At 38.7% G+C, this 16065-nt stretch overlaps 1 protein-coding gene across 4 annotated transcripts in view; it reads right to left on the bottom strand.

Moving 5' to 3' along the window:
• Btbd10 (BTB domain containing 10) overlaps window positions 1-15558 on the bottom strand; it is a 54528-nt gene extending 38970 nt beyond the window's left edge. Inside the window, exons 1-4 of one of the 4 annotated variants that reach the window (XM_057779853.1) lie at window positions 15382-15558; window positions 15048-15134; window positions 11637-11701; window positions 492-648 (exon numbers count right to left, since the gene is read on the bottom strand). In XM_057779853.1, the coding sequence (XP_057635836.1) occupies window positions 492-592 (101 nt within the window). In that variant the 5' untranslated portion in view covers window positions 593-648; window positions 11637-11701; window positions 15048-15134; window positions 15382-15558. The remainder of the gene's footprint in view (window positions 1-491; window positions 649-11636; window positions 11702-15047; window positions 15135-15381) is intronic. The other 3 variants (XM_057779855.1, XM_057779854.1, XM_057779856.1) reach the window with 3 other exon arrangements.
• Between the last annotated feature and the right edge of the window lie 507 nt (window positions 15559-16065).

Below are 16065 nucleotides of genomic sequence, written 5' to 3'. Positions count from 1 at the left end.
TTTCATGAATCAAATTCAAAATGAACCAGCAGAGTCTGTCTGGAAAGATGAATGTTCCCATTCCACCAGTGTGCCCATAGAATACATTTGCACACTTAAAGATGTCCTGAGTACTGACACAAACATATAAACTGTCGATTGAAATCTGCACACATAATATATTTAAAGAAGAAACAACTTTCTGTTACAGTGTCAAGTACATCAGAACTAACCTAACTTGCCAGAATTTCAAACTGTTCAAATTATAATACCTAATTATGTAGTCAACTAAGATGTTAACACAATCTAGAGGCAAAAGTATTCAAAGAAACACAAATACTAAAAAAATTAAAAGAAACGTTTCTCTAAAATCTTTTCCAGGAGAAACAAACATGCACAGTGCTTTATAAACAAGGCCACATCCTGACATGGTTTGCCACAATCAATGAAGCATTGGTTTTAATAATCAGATTGAATAGCGCTTTGATATGGGAAATATATATTCTACCTACCTTGAATGTTTATAAAGTTTACGAGGTCTACTATGCAATTTCCGATCCCAATTCTCTGGATCGCTGGAGTTACTGTCATAGGGATGAGGCCGTCCTGCCATCCCACTTCAAGTTCCTCACACTACTGCTCTGAGAGCACACATGTAGCACCCATAACCTACATAAAAGAGTAGTGTTGACCTTTAAATCTATGCCATGCAGAATAAAACAGCCATAGAATGTCATATACTTGAGATTATTATGATATAATTGTAAAGTGCTAAATAGATCATCAAATGCTAACCATAAAATGTCACAAATCAGATTAAAATAAACGCTGGAAGTCTTTTAAAGGTACTTTCCACTTGATACATCTGCTCAATTTGCTACCCTTGTGTGTCAGTTTAATATAGTACTTACATAAGTACACTTAAACAATTATCAAAGTATTTCATATTTCCGAACATCAATCAATCAGTACCCCTAAAGCAAAAACAATCCATAGAATGATTATTTTACAAAAATTTTCACTTGGAATATTTCTTAATTGCCAAAATTAAGATGCTTTAAAAGGCATCTTTTTGCTTTTTCTCTACCAGGGATTAAATTTAGGACCTCATGGAGGCTATTCTAGTGCTCTACCTCTAAGCTACATTTCCCAGTGGCACAAGGCATTTTAAGACCAAATAATACTGTTATTTTTTCCTTAACCAAATTGATGCTAAATAGAAAGTTAATTTTTGCTGACAAATGTTTGTATAAAGTTATCCTAATGTTTCCCTACAGTGCAATTACTACAAAGTGCTTTATCAATGAATCCTATCAATATTTTCTCCATATATACAAGGTTTATGGCTACTAAATCTACCGAAGTTACAAAGAAACTCAATAGCTTTACATAATAGCTTAACTAAGTATTTTAAAAGTATATTAAATATATAATCTTCCCAATCATCAAGATGGCTGGCCTTATAATCCCATATATAGAACAGAAAATAACCTCAGAATTTTGATAATTTTGCAGCTTACAATGTTGATCAGCAGTCAGATTTAAAAAACAGTAATAATGTCGGGCGGTGATGGCACACGCCTTTAATCCCAGCACTCGGGAGGCAGAGGCAGGCGGATCTCTGTGAGTTCGAGTCCAGCATGGTCTACAACAGCTAGTTCCAGGACAGGCTCCAAAGCTACAGAGAAAAAAAAAAAAGACAACCAAAAAAACAGTAATAATTTAGTATATAAAATAGTTCTGATCTTAAAAATCACACATTCATTTGACAACAGATCAGATTTTACTTACAGGGATTGTGTGTGAACATACACCACTACCACCACCATCAAACTAATTATTTTATAAACAAATGTATACAACTTTGCTCAAATTGTCTAGAAAATTATGTAAATCTGACTAGAACCAGGTTCTCTGACACTGGCTCCAGCATTCTTTCAACTGAATTTCTAACTGAATTCAATGGAGTGAAAATGAGGAGCTGTTCACAAAATTCAAAGACAGGGCCAGTAAGACGGCTCCTGGGTATGACTTCCACATGCATGGGGTAGCATGGGAGCGCGCACACACACTACTGTGAGACAATGGTCTTGTACCCTGTAAAGATTTGTCACTTGTATTGGTTTAATAAAATGCTGACCAACCTTATCATCTATTAGTAAGCTTCTTGGCATATTTGCTTCAATGAAATTAAAAAAAAAATGTTAAAAGCTTTCCATTTCCCCTACCTAAATTGCTTAGCTTAAAAAGTTCCTTCAAAAATTGGCATTTGAGTCCCAAACATCCATCCACACCACAGTAGGCAATCTGAAACATACTACTGTTGGATCTTCAAAAGCAATTACTGGAGTACTGCAAAGAGTTCTGAGAGAATACAGAAACAACAGAAATAGTCCATGTTCTAAATAACTTAGAAATAGTCTATTGCAGAGGCTGGGCCTGCTCATTAGGTCTGCAACTGTCTGGAAAAGTTTGGATGATGTGGCCTTGGAGGAGGTGTGTCATCGAGGGCAGGCTTCAAGGTTTCAAAAAGACTTACATCATTTCTAAAGATAGCTCTTTTAGTCAAGATATAGTTCTGAGCTACTCCTGACACTATGAGGCCTTTGTCTCACCATCATGGACTCTAACCATCTGATATAGTAAGCCCAATTAAATGCATCCCTTTATAAGTTGCCTTGGTCATTGTGTTTTATCACAGCAATAGAAAAGTAAGTAAGATGATGTAAAAAAATCACAAAGAGTTGAAAAGGTTCTAAAAAACATTTATAGTTTCCTTTTGATTACCCCATTTTAAATATCCTTAAGGAGTGTAATAAAAATTCATAAATTAACTGACAAGGGACTGAACAGTCATTTTTAGAAAGATCAAGAACTGTAGGATTTTGAGGGACTTGAATACTACACATATAGTCATGACACACACACACACAAATTTAAACAAATGAAAATCTTAGGAACAAAAAGAAATTTTGTCTAAATGTAGCCAAGTAAACTTCTCTACAGAAAACAACTTAAACTTGAATAGATTATTTTTAAAAGGCTGTTTAAAACGGGCTGGAGAAATGGCTCAGTGGTTAAGAGCACTGGTTAGATTTCCAGCACCATTATGTCACCAATGGATCACAAGCATCTGTAACTCCAGTTCCAGAGGATCAATGTCCGTTTCTGACCTCTGTGACACTAGGCACTCAAGTGATATATAGACAGATATGCAGGCGAAACATCCATATACATAAATTTTTTAAAAAAATTAAAGCCTATTTAAAACACTAGAAAATCTCAAAAGCAAATCACAGTGAAAAAAAAAGGAATAGGGGCTGGAGAGATGGCTCAGAGGTTAAGAGCACTGACTGTTCTTCCAAAGGTCCTGAGTTCAATTCCCAGCAACCATATGGTGGCTCACAACCATCTGTAGTGGGGTCTGGTGCCCTCTTCTGGCCTGCAGACATACATGGAAGAAATGCTGTATACATAATAAATAAATAAATATTTAAAAATAAAAAAAGAAAAGGAAAGGAATAGACCCTGAGTTCATTTCCAAGTTTCTGCTCAATGTCTTCTATCTTACTGTAAATAAGGTGAAGAGAACCAGGAAGCCATCCAGCTCAACATGGAAAAGGAAACCTCAACACTACCAAGTACAAATAGAGCTTAAAACAGATATACCAAAAGTGGAGGTAAAGACCCAATATTTGAGCAAAAACTTTGCTCAGATCATTGACTGATTGCCAAATTATACATGCAAGGGACAGAAGCCCTGGAGAACCCCAATAACCTGGTGATAAAATACACACTACAGAAGAATCTTCACTAGGTAGAATCTACCATCAAAACTTGCATGACAGAAGATCTAAGATTTGTTGTTTCTTAACTCGGTGTATTCCTTAATCATATACAACACACGCAGCAGAAAACTGAAACCTTTATGGTTAGGATGTCAAAAGAACAAAGACCACTATCAAATAGGCTGGAACCAAAGGGGGTATATCCCCCACTAACCCCACAAAAAAGGACACAGAAAGGGTAAATTTAAAAATCTGACTATAATCTTTGCCCAAGTACTTTGCAATAGGTGCAGGAAGAAGTTCCTTCCACAAACTTGCTCCCACCCCCAACCCCAGATATGAAGCCAATGAGTGAAAAGCTTGAAAAGGGAAGATCTGGTCAGAGCTGCTGTGCAGTACAGGGGAAATCAGTCTGCCTGAGTTCAGGCAAAATAGCCCTTAATGAGCAAACAACATCTCTCATGATAACACTGCAATAGTCAAGTGTCAACTAAAAACTGTGGCATGTGAAGAAACAAGACAGGAAAAGGATTTGATAAAAACTGACTTCATGTGGACCCAGATGTTGGGTTAGCAAACTTCAAAGCACTCTTTATAAATATATCCAAACAAAGGCCCATAGATCCAAAGATCTGAAAGAAGAGAAAAGTCTTGATGAGTAACAAAAAGGAATCTCAGCAGAGATATGACAAACATCAAAAAAACAAACAAACAAATTCGGCTTGAGCTAAAAGAACACTAAGATGAGAAATAAGCCGCAGCAGCAGATGGTGATGAGAAATGAGCAGAGCTACAGAGAGCTGGAGCACATCTAACAACACACAACACATGAAGTACTGGAGCCACTACTGACACACAACATCATGAATTATTATTAAAAACTTTAGAGAAGTCAGGGAAGTCGGATTTAATAAAATGTCTAGAAATATCAAGTAGAAAAGTAAGAGGGAAACTCATTTTTCTTTGGATCCCTTCTTACGTTATTTGAATTTTCTAAATATGGTTTTTATCATGATAAATTAACAAAATAGTTAAAGTATTTGGAAGTGGTTTTGTCATAGAAATTTCCTTTAATATAATTTTTCTTCTTTAATAATTGCTTAAGTATAGTTTTGTTGATTATGTACACGATTAATACATATAGACTAGTAAAATATTTCTACCATGTGTCCCTCATTATACAAGATCCTTGAGGACAAGAACAAAGTATAATTCATGTTCATGCCCCCACAGTCTAGTACAGCTTAGTGTAACCTGAATAGAAGCATTTACAAAATGTTCTAATTAACTAATTAAGATGAAAGACACTGGCAGGCATGTAATATGACCCACTAAAGCAGAAGAAATGCAAAGCCTAAATATTTTATAAGAAGCCTTTACAGTGGCTTGTCTAAAAAGAGAATTATCATACAACTGTACCTACAGTTCAGTCATGGAAAAGAGCACTAATAAGAAAAACTATAATCCAATTTCTAATTACAATACCTGCTCAATAAATATCAAGAAAATAGAAGTAGAGCTTTGACTGTAGCTCATACTTGTCTGGGTTCTATCTTCAGAACACACACACACACACACGGACAGGGAAGGATGGAAGGAAATAAAGGAAGGAAAGTAAATATAAAGCCCCTGAAAATATTACTAAAGATATAAAGTGAATGCTAGGTCTCCCTGATATCACTCAAGCACTTTACCAACTGAGTTATTTCCCCACACCTAAAGTATTACTTCGTAGATTTTGTATTAAGAACTTTGTTCACTTATCTCACACTCTCTGCCTCTTTTCCTCCTGTGTCCCCTCTCCATTCATCCTCTGTCCTTCCCTTCCCCCTTTCCTCTCCTTTTATTTTGCTTTTTTCTTGGCAGGGACCCTCTCCTGGCCTCCACTGGTACCAGGCACACATTCAGTGCACTTACAAACATGCAGGCAAAACACTCATGCAAAAAATAATTTAAAAAAAAAATGTTTTTTGAAAAATTAATAAAAGGGGGAAATGATAGTGTCTCTCTTTTTTTTTTTTTTTTTTTTTGAGACAGTGTCTCATGGAATAGCCCTGGCTGTCCTATAACTCATTACCATCTAAGAATAGGCTGGGATTAAACTCACAAAGATCCTCCTGCCTCTGTATCCCAAGTGATGAGATTCAAGGTATGTGCCACCACATCTGGCTCAAAAAGTGTCTATTTCAACTGAAGAAATTTATTTGGTTTCTCTAGACAAAGTATCACTATATAATCTAGGCTAGCTTTAAACTTACTATGTAGCTCAAGCTAGCCTCTCTCAGTGATTTGCTTGCCTCGATCTCTTGGGTACTCAGAGTTCAGACTTCTGCCACCATAACTAGATAAAGTGGACTGTTTAACTTAGTCTTAAAAATAACTTAAATAGCCACATGTGCCTGTGTTATATAGCCATTTCCTTGGAGTTTGACACGACCATCATGTTCAGGAAGCTGAGTATGTGATGTTACCCAGAAAGAAAGGCTGATAGCTATTATATCTGCCAGCATAGAAGCAAAATATTACAATTTATTTTTCCTCTCTTAATTTTAAACAATATAAAATTTGCCCTGGAACAAAACGCTTGGTAACAGAAAAACACTCTCTAGATATCTTTGTAACTTAGGAATCTGAGCAATGTTCCATTTGAAGAAAAAAAATTATATTCAAAGACCTTTAAATTAAGACTGATTTCAGTAACTTGCTTTAGCATCGCCAATCAAAGCTGGGATCTGCATCTCTACAGTCAAATTTGGAGGTATTTCCCCCACAATACTATATCATCTCTCAGATTTAATATACAACACATCAGAAGTCAAACCCAGAAAATAAAAAGTGGTGGCATTTCAAAACTCTAAGAGATAAAAAGATGACAGATAAGATTCTAAAACAGAACAAAGAACTTTCTTTCCTAATATTTATTTTCCCCAAAAGCAAAACGTTCAAAGTGGAACATAAAAACAAAGTCAAGGAGAAATAATAGATGAATACCGACTTTCAGAATAAACACCAAAACCACTAAGCTTCACATTTTTTTTTAAAAAAAAGATTTATTTATTGATTATGTATACAGTATTCTCAGTGTTCTGCCTGCAGGCCAGAAGAGGGCACCAGATCTCATTACAGATGGTTTTGAGCCACCATGTGGTTGCTGGGAATTGAACTCAGGACCTTTGGGAGAGCAGGTGGTACTCTTAACCACTGAGCCATCTCTCCAGCCCATAAGCTTCGCATTTAAATTAACAAACAAACAAAGAAAAACCTTTGGGAGCTAGAGAGATGGTTCAGTGTTTAAAAGCACTTACTATACAATCATGAGGACCAGAGTTTAGATCCCAGCACCCACATAAACCAAGCATCCAACAAACAACAGTAACTCCAGCTCAGAAAAATGAGGTTCTTTTCCGGCCTCCATGTGCACAGACATGTGTGCATACACTCAGAGACACAAACATACAGACACACATAAATAAAATAAAGCTTTAAAAAAATCCAACAACAATATTTTAAAACAAAGAATTCTAGTATAAGAAACAAGAATGTACAGTCAGGGGCTGGAGAGCATTGGTTGCTCTTCCAGAGGATCCAGGTTCAATTTCCAGCACCCACATGGTAGCTCACAATTTTCTCTAACTCCAGTTCCAGGGGATCTGACACCGTCACACAAACATACATACAGGCAAAACACCAATGCACTTAAAAATGCAAATAAATAAATGTGCAGTTAGTTGCTATATGCTAATGTTTTTGGCAAAAACTCCTTGAAGGCATCGGTGCCTGGAACCAAGGCTACAGACTAGTTCCCAATAAGCCTCAGATTAGATAAAAAAAAAATGTTGTAAGAATTAGTCTTAAACACGCAGTTTTCACCGGAAGGTGGTAGCACCCGCCTTTAATCTCAGCACTCTGAGGCAGTGGCAGGCAGATCTCTAAAGTTCAAGGCCAGTCTGGTCTACAGAACAAGTTCCATGAAAGCAAGGGCTACACAAAGAAACCCTGCCTCAAAAAACTAAACCCAATACAAATATTAATTCTAATGTCTCTTTCCTGCTGCATGATAAACATTTTCACATACCTCGTAAAATAGTACGTGGAATCCACCAGAGTGGGCAGTGGAATAAAACACTCAGCAAACTGTCAATCTATTTTGTAGGCTCAGCCTTCCTAATTCTAGGTATTATTTACTATCCTAATCGGCTAAGGGGTCATGATACGTGCGTGCTTCAGTTTTCCCTTCCCATTTTTTGATCATTAATTATTTTAAAATACTTTTAAATATTATGGTTTGACAGTTCTGCTAGTCTCTAATAAACTAAATATAAATATTTTCTTTTGAAGGTAAACTAGTAATTTGGGAGAATTTAATAAAAAGAAATGAAGAATGTCCTACAGTTAATTTAACTAGAAGTTACAGGTTTCTATAAGCAGCTGTCCCATGGCTTAGGGATGCAGCTCAGGAATAGAGCCTACTAGGATGTCAAAGCACAAGGTCCTGGGTCTGAGAAACGCGCACACACACACACCCTCTAAATGAACAAATGAGTTAAAAGGAGCAGACGGTACCATTTGCTCTCTGAGCAACAGAAAATGAAATTCAAGCCCATATTCTGTAAAACAAACTGACCTGAATGAAATATTTTTAAAATAAGTCAGCACTTTGTATGTCCATCCAAAAATAAGAAAACAATAAAAATTATTTGTTACAATTTTTTAAAAAAGGTTTATTTATTATGTATAGTGTTCTGACTGCATGTATGCCTACAGGCCAGAAGAGGGCACCAGATCTCACTATAGATGTTGTGAGCTACCATGTGGGTGCTGGGAATTGAACTCAGAACCTCTAGAAGAGCAATCAGTGCTCTTAACCTCTGAGCCATCTCTCCAGGCCTTGTTGCAAACTTTTATCTGCAATACTTTCTTAGGTAACTGAGATTTAAAATGTATTTTTATGAGGATGAGGAGGATGACAAGGGGGCTCAGTGGACAAAGATGGTTTGTACTATAAGCTTGGTAACCTGAGTTAAAACTCTGGAAGCCATGTGAAGGTATAAGAAGAGTACTAATCTCACAAACTGTCCTTGGACCTCCACATATGCTCTGAGGTATGAACATCCTCTACAACCCACAATAATTTGTAATTACTTTTAAGTTGCCAGGTGGTGGTGGCGCAAGCCTTTAATCCCAGCACTTGGGAGGCAGAGGCAGGCAGATCTCTGTGAGTTTGAGGCCAGCCTGGTCTACAAGAGCAAGTTCCAGGACATGCTCCAAAGCTACAGAGAAACCCTGTCTTGAAAAAATAATAAATAAATAAATATTATTTTTAAGTCATCATTTTACATAGTCTCCCAAGTAAAAAGTCCAAAATGTTCTATTCATTACAGGTAATAATAATCAAAAAATCTTAAAGTGGAAAGTAAAACAATTTAAATTAATGAATGTTTTGGTTTTTAGAAAAGAGTTCAATATACCCACTCCTCTTATTTTCTACCTGGCATTCAAATTATATAGAATGTCGAATACCAGACACTGATGGATACCAACATGAAAAACAAGAAGGGTTTCCTACTGTTCAATATTTATTGGAGTAAAGTAAAAGAAAACTTTTGAAACTGTAGTTGAAGAATTGTACTGCCAAAGGTTGTAAATAAAAATTTGAACTTGTCCTCTCTAAATGAGATGGGCAAAATTTACATATATTAACTGATGGGTATGTTTCAAAAACACAGGGTAGGTAGGCAGGATAGTAGGAGCAACAATGCCAATACGCTATTTTCTGGGTATAAATAAAGAAAAAGCAAAGTGCTAACAATTTGTATTGTTATATTATTCTACTATTTACACAACATTTTAAAATACTCTTTCATCCTTAAATCCCTAACAAGGATGTCCTATACACATTTTCATGTGAGGAAACAAATTTTTACAGAGATTAAGTAACTTTAATGTCAAAAGCTAACAGTGAGCTTTAAACTCAAACATAGATGATTCCATATAACTCAAAAATAAAAATATGATTACAATTTTAAAAGACCATTGGGCGGTAGTGGCGCACACCTTTAATCCCAGCACTCAGGAGGCAGAGATAGGAGGATCTCTGTGAGTTTGAGGCTAGCCTGGTCTACAAGAGTGAGTTCCAGGACAGGTCCCAAAGCTACAGAGAAACCCTGTCTCAAAAAACAAAAGAAAACAAAAAAGAAAATGAAAACTACAAGGTAACAACCATAAAGTACAACAATTTTAAATGACCTTAGAAAAATATCATTCATAGTTTTTGTTTTGTTTTGTTTTGTTTTTCTTTTTCGAGACAGGGTTTCTTTGTGGTTTTGGAGCCTGTCCTGGACCTAGCACTTGTAGACCAGGCTGGTCTCGAACTCACAGAGATCCACCTGCCTCTGCCTCCCGAGTGCTGGGATTAAAGGCGTGCGCCGCCACCACCACCCGGCTTCATTCATAGTTTCTAATCAAGTAGTATTTTAAGCAGTGACTCATTATGATAGACGCTCATCTTATACCCAGCCAAATACTAAGTGTCAATTTTATGTCCGCCAAATACTAATCCACCATTTCTTCTACCACAAAAATAAAAATGAGTAGTCAACCTTCTGTATACTCATGTTCAAAACCCACAGATTTAATGAACTCAAAATTTTAGAGTTTTGTCACTATTCTCTAAATGTAGTAGAACAAGTATTTGCTCAGAATTTACACTGGATTAAGCATTAAGTAATCTCAAGATGACATAACATATACAGAGGACTTATTGTGTGTAGGTTATACACAAACATTACTCCACCTTTTAAAAGAGCTTCACTATCTAAGGATTTTGTATTCATGCAGTGATTAACACTAATCCTCCTTGGATATCAAGGAACAGCACTATTATATAAACAGGTACACTACATTTTTAAACATAATACAATTAAATTAATAAAGTAAGGTAGCTTTGCTTTTATTGGCAAAGATAAAAGCAACAAAACCCTACAATCTTCAGGAATCTGTAACGTAAGGTTGCATATTTACCAAATTCTTTCCTCTTTATGTTTTACTTTCTTAAACAGAGGCTAAGTATGCTTGGGACGGCAAGTGTTTCCGACTCTAGAGCTATTCAGAATGGGCCCTCAGACTCTACCTGAACTAATCCAGAACTCTGACATGCAAACACTCTAAAGCTGTATTGACCCACTGTATTCCTACTGCACACACAGAAACTTTACTAAGCTTTTAATCTTTCCCTAGAGAGCATCTCTGAATTTTAACTGCTCGCCCTCTACCTCTGAGCTCTAGCCTGCTACCTTCTTAGCAAGGTGGTACTGCTTTCAAGGACCACAAAGTAAAACAGCAGGCCATATTAAGGAAACTGCAACGTTAGCTTGAACCCTAATAAACATTCTAGTAAAGAGAGAAAAACAAAACTCAAAAACAGGTTATGTATCCTTATCTGAGATGCCTGGGACCAAAAGTGTTTCAGTTTCCAGATTTGTGGATTTATTTTTCTAAAATTCTGGAATGTTTGCATATATGAGTTATCTTGGGAATAACTAAACAAAGTTCATTTACATTTCATAAACATCCTATACCCATACTCTAAAGGTAATTTGACACATGAAACACCATTAGATTGGTAAAGAGCTCAGAAGAATTCAGATTTTAGAGCATTTCAGAGTTCAGGTTTTGGGATTAGGGATGTGCAACTTGTAACGCTTCCTCTGTTACAAAAATCTGTAACTACTTCTTTCCCCATCCCTACCTCTGCCATAATTTTACTTCAAATCAACAAAGAAACAAAACAAAGGCATTAGATGAGGATTAAAAATATAATCAAAGCCACTGACCAAATTATAAATCACTTCAATTGTAAATTAAACTTACCCAGTTAGACATGTAGGTGTTCCATTTCCTTCTCCCTCATAGAGGTCCAGCCTGCTCAGATAAACCTACCATACAGATGAATATATTGAAAATGTATGTCCTAAGAATCAGGAGACCCAAAAACAGAACCAAAGGCACTGAGGACAGGACATTCAACCCCTTCTTCTAATCCTCATTTGAGAAATCATTTCAGAGGTAGAAGGAGGGGGGTGAAAAGCTACTTGCAAGAAGAACATTTCTTACTTTATAGAAACATGGGGAGGTGATAGTCCACCCCCCACCAACAGGTACACTCTGAACAAATGTAAGACAAATCCCCCCCCCAAAAAATTTAATTCTCAAATAGGAACATCTTACAGAGTATGTGTCTCCTATTTTCACTTCTTGTTCTATAGAGAAGCAGGGGGCTGATGAGACATTAGCCTAGCTGAGCTTGAAAAGACTGTGCTAAAATGAAAATCTAGTCTATAAATTCCTCAAAAGTCCTGACTTAAAAAAAAAAAAAAAAAAAACAATGTCCTTTGCAGTTTTATACAAGACATAATAAACTCTGGAGTGGAAATCAGTCCTGTTTGTACAATTGCACAAGAATAGAGGGGTATTTAGCTGCTCCATCTTCCTTTTCAGAACTGTTTCTCTCATGCCTTTAACACTAAGCTAAAGATCTTCTTCACTTTTTAAGACCCATCTCTTGGGACTGGAGTTTGACCTAAAAACTCCTATTCCTCACAGTCAAACAAAACATGAAGCAGATTATGTGATTAAAGTACTTCCTACTAATGGGTAAATGAATTTTAATCCTCAAGCTTCAATTCCACAAATGCTATTAAGTCATACTATGTATTAGGCACAAAGTTTAACCAAAGTATCCATTCTTCTTATGAGAAAAAGTAAGAAGCACAAGTGTGTCTCCATCACACCACACTTTCTTCCTCCTATTTCCAACCTTCTGGTTTTCCCCATGAGCCAGGGAATCCATATTTCCTTTGGTAAAAGTCAATGCCCAGGGACACAATGTGGTAAGGTACAACAAAGAATACTAGAATTCTGAAATGAACTGTAGAGGGTCTCTTGGACTTAATGTAACCACAGAGTTACACATCTTAGCAACCTTGGCATGTGTTTTTCTTTCCTTATGAGTTCAGAACATTCATGTTTTTCACATGCAAGAAGCACTTTATGGTTTCTTGTTGGCATGTAGAAGTTAGGAACAGCACTACTTTGGTACCACGGGCCATCATTAAATAAAGGTTCTTGAACACATTGTGAAACCAGAAACCAGTCTGATAACCAAATGACTACTAAATTGGCAAAAACATGGGTAGCACATTTTGGTCACAATCACTTGGACAAAGGGGTGGTTTATGCTCCGGGAGGGATAATGACAGAAACTCAGTTTTATCACTGTACTTTGAACAGTATGCAATTTAAAACATATGGGCTTATTTCTGGAATTTTTCCATCTAATAATTTCAAGCCAGGAATAAACTACAAAAGCAAAAGTGTAGAAAAGGAGAGGCTACTATATAAAGTACCTGTTTAATTTGGAGCACTGTATTTTTTTTCTTTTCTTTGTTTTTTCATATTTATTTATTTGTTTGTTTGTTTGTTTGTTTGTTTATGGTTTTTCAAGACAGGGTTTCTCTGTAGCATTGGAGCCTGTCCTGGAAACTAGCTCCTGTAGACCAGGCTAGTCTCAAACTCACAGAGATCCATCTGCCTCTGCCTCCCGAGTGCTGGGATTAAAGGCATGTGCCACCACTGCCTGGCCTGGAGCACTGAATTTAAAGTGCACTAAACCCATCTACTAGTTTTAATAAGATCTGACATTTTCCCCAATTCTTTTAAAACTTTGTAATCCAAATTAGCTGACATAGGTTGATTTAAACCTTTGCTTCCAGCTATAAAATTATAAAATTCTGACCTAAAATACTACTCTTAAACCAGATATAAAATAAAATAGTTTCACATGTTGAAGATCAAAACACAACTAAGTTTGGTTGGGACACATGACGCTGTTTCAGGAGACTTTATTTAAAATTCTCCAGTCCCTATATTCTTTTAAGAACGATGCAGATTGACTCCACGTTCGTATACACAATTAATCAGGCAGATGCGGACACTGATGCCTCTCAGACAAGACAGCTCTCTGGTGCATCTGACATGCTCCTTATCTGTCTAGTACCTGAAGGCATGTGAACATTGCTCATTCCTAGTTCTCTGAGATGCACAGCATTCCCAGATCACTTGGACACTTCAGTAGTTCATTTAGATGTAAAAGGCCACAAGTAGACTACAGTTCTCTGTGATTTCACATAATAGCGAAAAAATTACACATATCTTTGAAGAACAGAAAGAATGAAATAGAACAAAATTCAGACTGGTGGGAGGAAAACACAGGGGAGGTAAAAGGCCCAAAATTTAAGAGTGTGAAAAAATTGTGTAGAAACTCAAAAATATTGTTTGGAACTTTCTGAACTCTATCACCCTGGATCTTTGCCACACTCTGTGCTTCTGAAATTCCCTTCTTGCCTTCTCTCCACTCAGAAGAATAAAAGTTAAATAATAAGCTCGATGTCAAAGAAAATTATTAAGCATAAAATTCCAAAAATGACTCTCCTCAAAAACTTGATTAACTCAATCTTTATCTACTAGTAAATAATTTTCCAAGTTATTTTCTACTGCTTTCTGCTTAATATTCAAGTATCAGTCCTTGGTTCAAAGCCCAGGGTTGGTTTCTAGATGGCCTCTCCCATACGGAAACCCTTTTAGCTTTTACATTCGCACGCTTTATTATTATTGTATCTTTTATTCCGATTTCTCCAGTCTCTTTCATTCAGAACCCATCCCTAAACCCCTCTCTGAAAAGCTTTGATCGAATTTGGCGAGTGGAGGTAAGAAAAGTGACGGAGCAGAGACGAACAGCAGAAACCCAACTGCCAATCAATACACTGTACCGCTTCCTTCAGACTGTTAAATAAAAGGCACGAACTCGGAAAGCATGGCTAGAAAATAATTTCATATACTAAGTGCGCAAAGTGGAAAACTGTTCTTAGCATGTCACGGACTCCAAATACCAATAAGGGGCGAGAAACAGTAATTCTATTAGGGCCCAGACTCAAATTTCTAAAGAGAAAAAAAAAGAAATGGGAATCCGGTAAAGGCCGAGCCTAAGCACACTGGCCCGCACTAACAAACTGCTAAGAGAAATCCCAAATACAAGAGGGGATAAGACTTGTGTCTTACAGAGAATAAATCAGAACCTTTTCTGGGCAAGTTAGGGGCAAACAAAGCTTTACCATTGTTGATACGGCTACAGGATAAAGCCACGCAGCACATTACAGGTGTCTCATCCTCCACCCAGAGGGCGACTCCCCACCACCTTATCCCCAAACTGGGAGCCTTACTCACCGCCCTATTGTGATGCGCCCTCTTCGGGTTGTCGCTGCGGTGTCCCAAAGATGACAGGAAAGGGGCGGGGCACGGGGTTACTCTGCCCTGGAAAGGAGGTTGGAAAGGAGGTGTGAGGGATCTCCTTTTTCCCCTGGGGAAAGGCCTCCGGGCTCCTAACCCACAAAACATCACCCTTCTCCGCCTCTCCGGACCCGGTGCCCGAGCCGGGAGCTCTGAGCGCCACCCACGCTTCTCCAAGCCGCCGCCAGCCACCCGGACCCCAGCCACAGCAGCCAGCCTCGCCCTCGGCTTCCACCGCAAACCCAGCCACCCGCGCCCGACCCGCTCCAACCTGCCGGCCCCGGAGACGTCCACTGCGGGGCGAGGAGAAGGGCTACGAGAGCGACGCCCCGCGTCCCCCGCCTACTCAACCGGATCCCTCCGGTGCTAGGTGTGAGGCGGCCGCTCCACCAGCTGCGCCTACCACAGCCGCCCCGGCAGGTTGCAGGCCGGCTCCTTAGCTGCTTCTCGCGAGACCTTGCTCTTGGCAGAAGCAAGGCGAGGGGAGTTCTCGCGCGAATGACGGCGCTCCTCCCACAGTGGGCGTGGTGCCGGGTTCCCGGGCCAGCTGAGTGGCGTCTCGGGGTCCCTGCCGGCGGGACTGAGCAGTGGGTTCGGTGCGACCACGCCGCCAGCCAAGACCTGTCTCAGGACACCCACAGATCCCTGCTCCCCCTTTCTCCCCACCCTTCCGGTCACCGTTAGGCAAAACCGGACAGCGTCTCCGGCCAAAGCAGTGCCTGGAAGACTTCTTCCAGGAGCGCGTCCCCGTCTGCAGAGGCCAGGGTCGCCCCCGGGGGGACCGCCAGCTGGTGCGGGCAGCTCGAGGTGCTGGCAGGCGGTGGTCCTGAGGGACCCGCTCCGCTCCCCTGCGGCCGCGCCGCCGCTAGATTTCAAACGATCTGTTGGCGGGAACTGGTGCACCAGGTGAAACGCCTGCGGTGGCGCCACCTTGGGGACCTGGAGAGTCACCTGG

The sequence above is a fragment of the Chionomys nivalis genome, chromosome 8 (assembly GCF_950005125.1).
Source record: "Chionomys nivalis chromosome 8, mChiNiv1.1, whole genome shotgun sequence".
Lineage (NCBI taxonomy): Eukaryota > Metazoa > Chordata > Mammalia > Rodentia > Cricetidae > Chionomys > Chionomys nivalis.
This window is presented reverse-complemented; position numbering and strand designations above follow the sequence as displayed.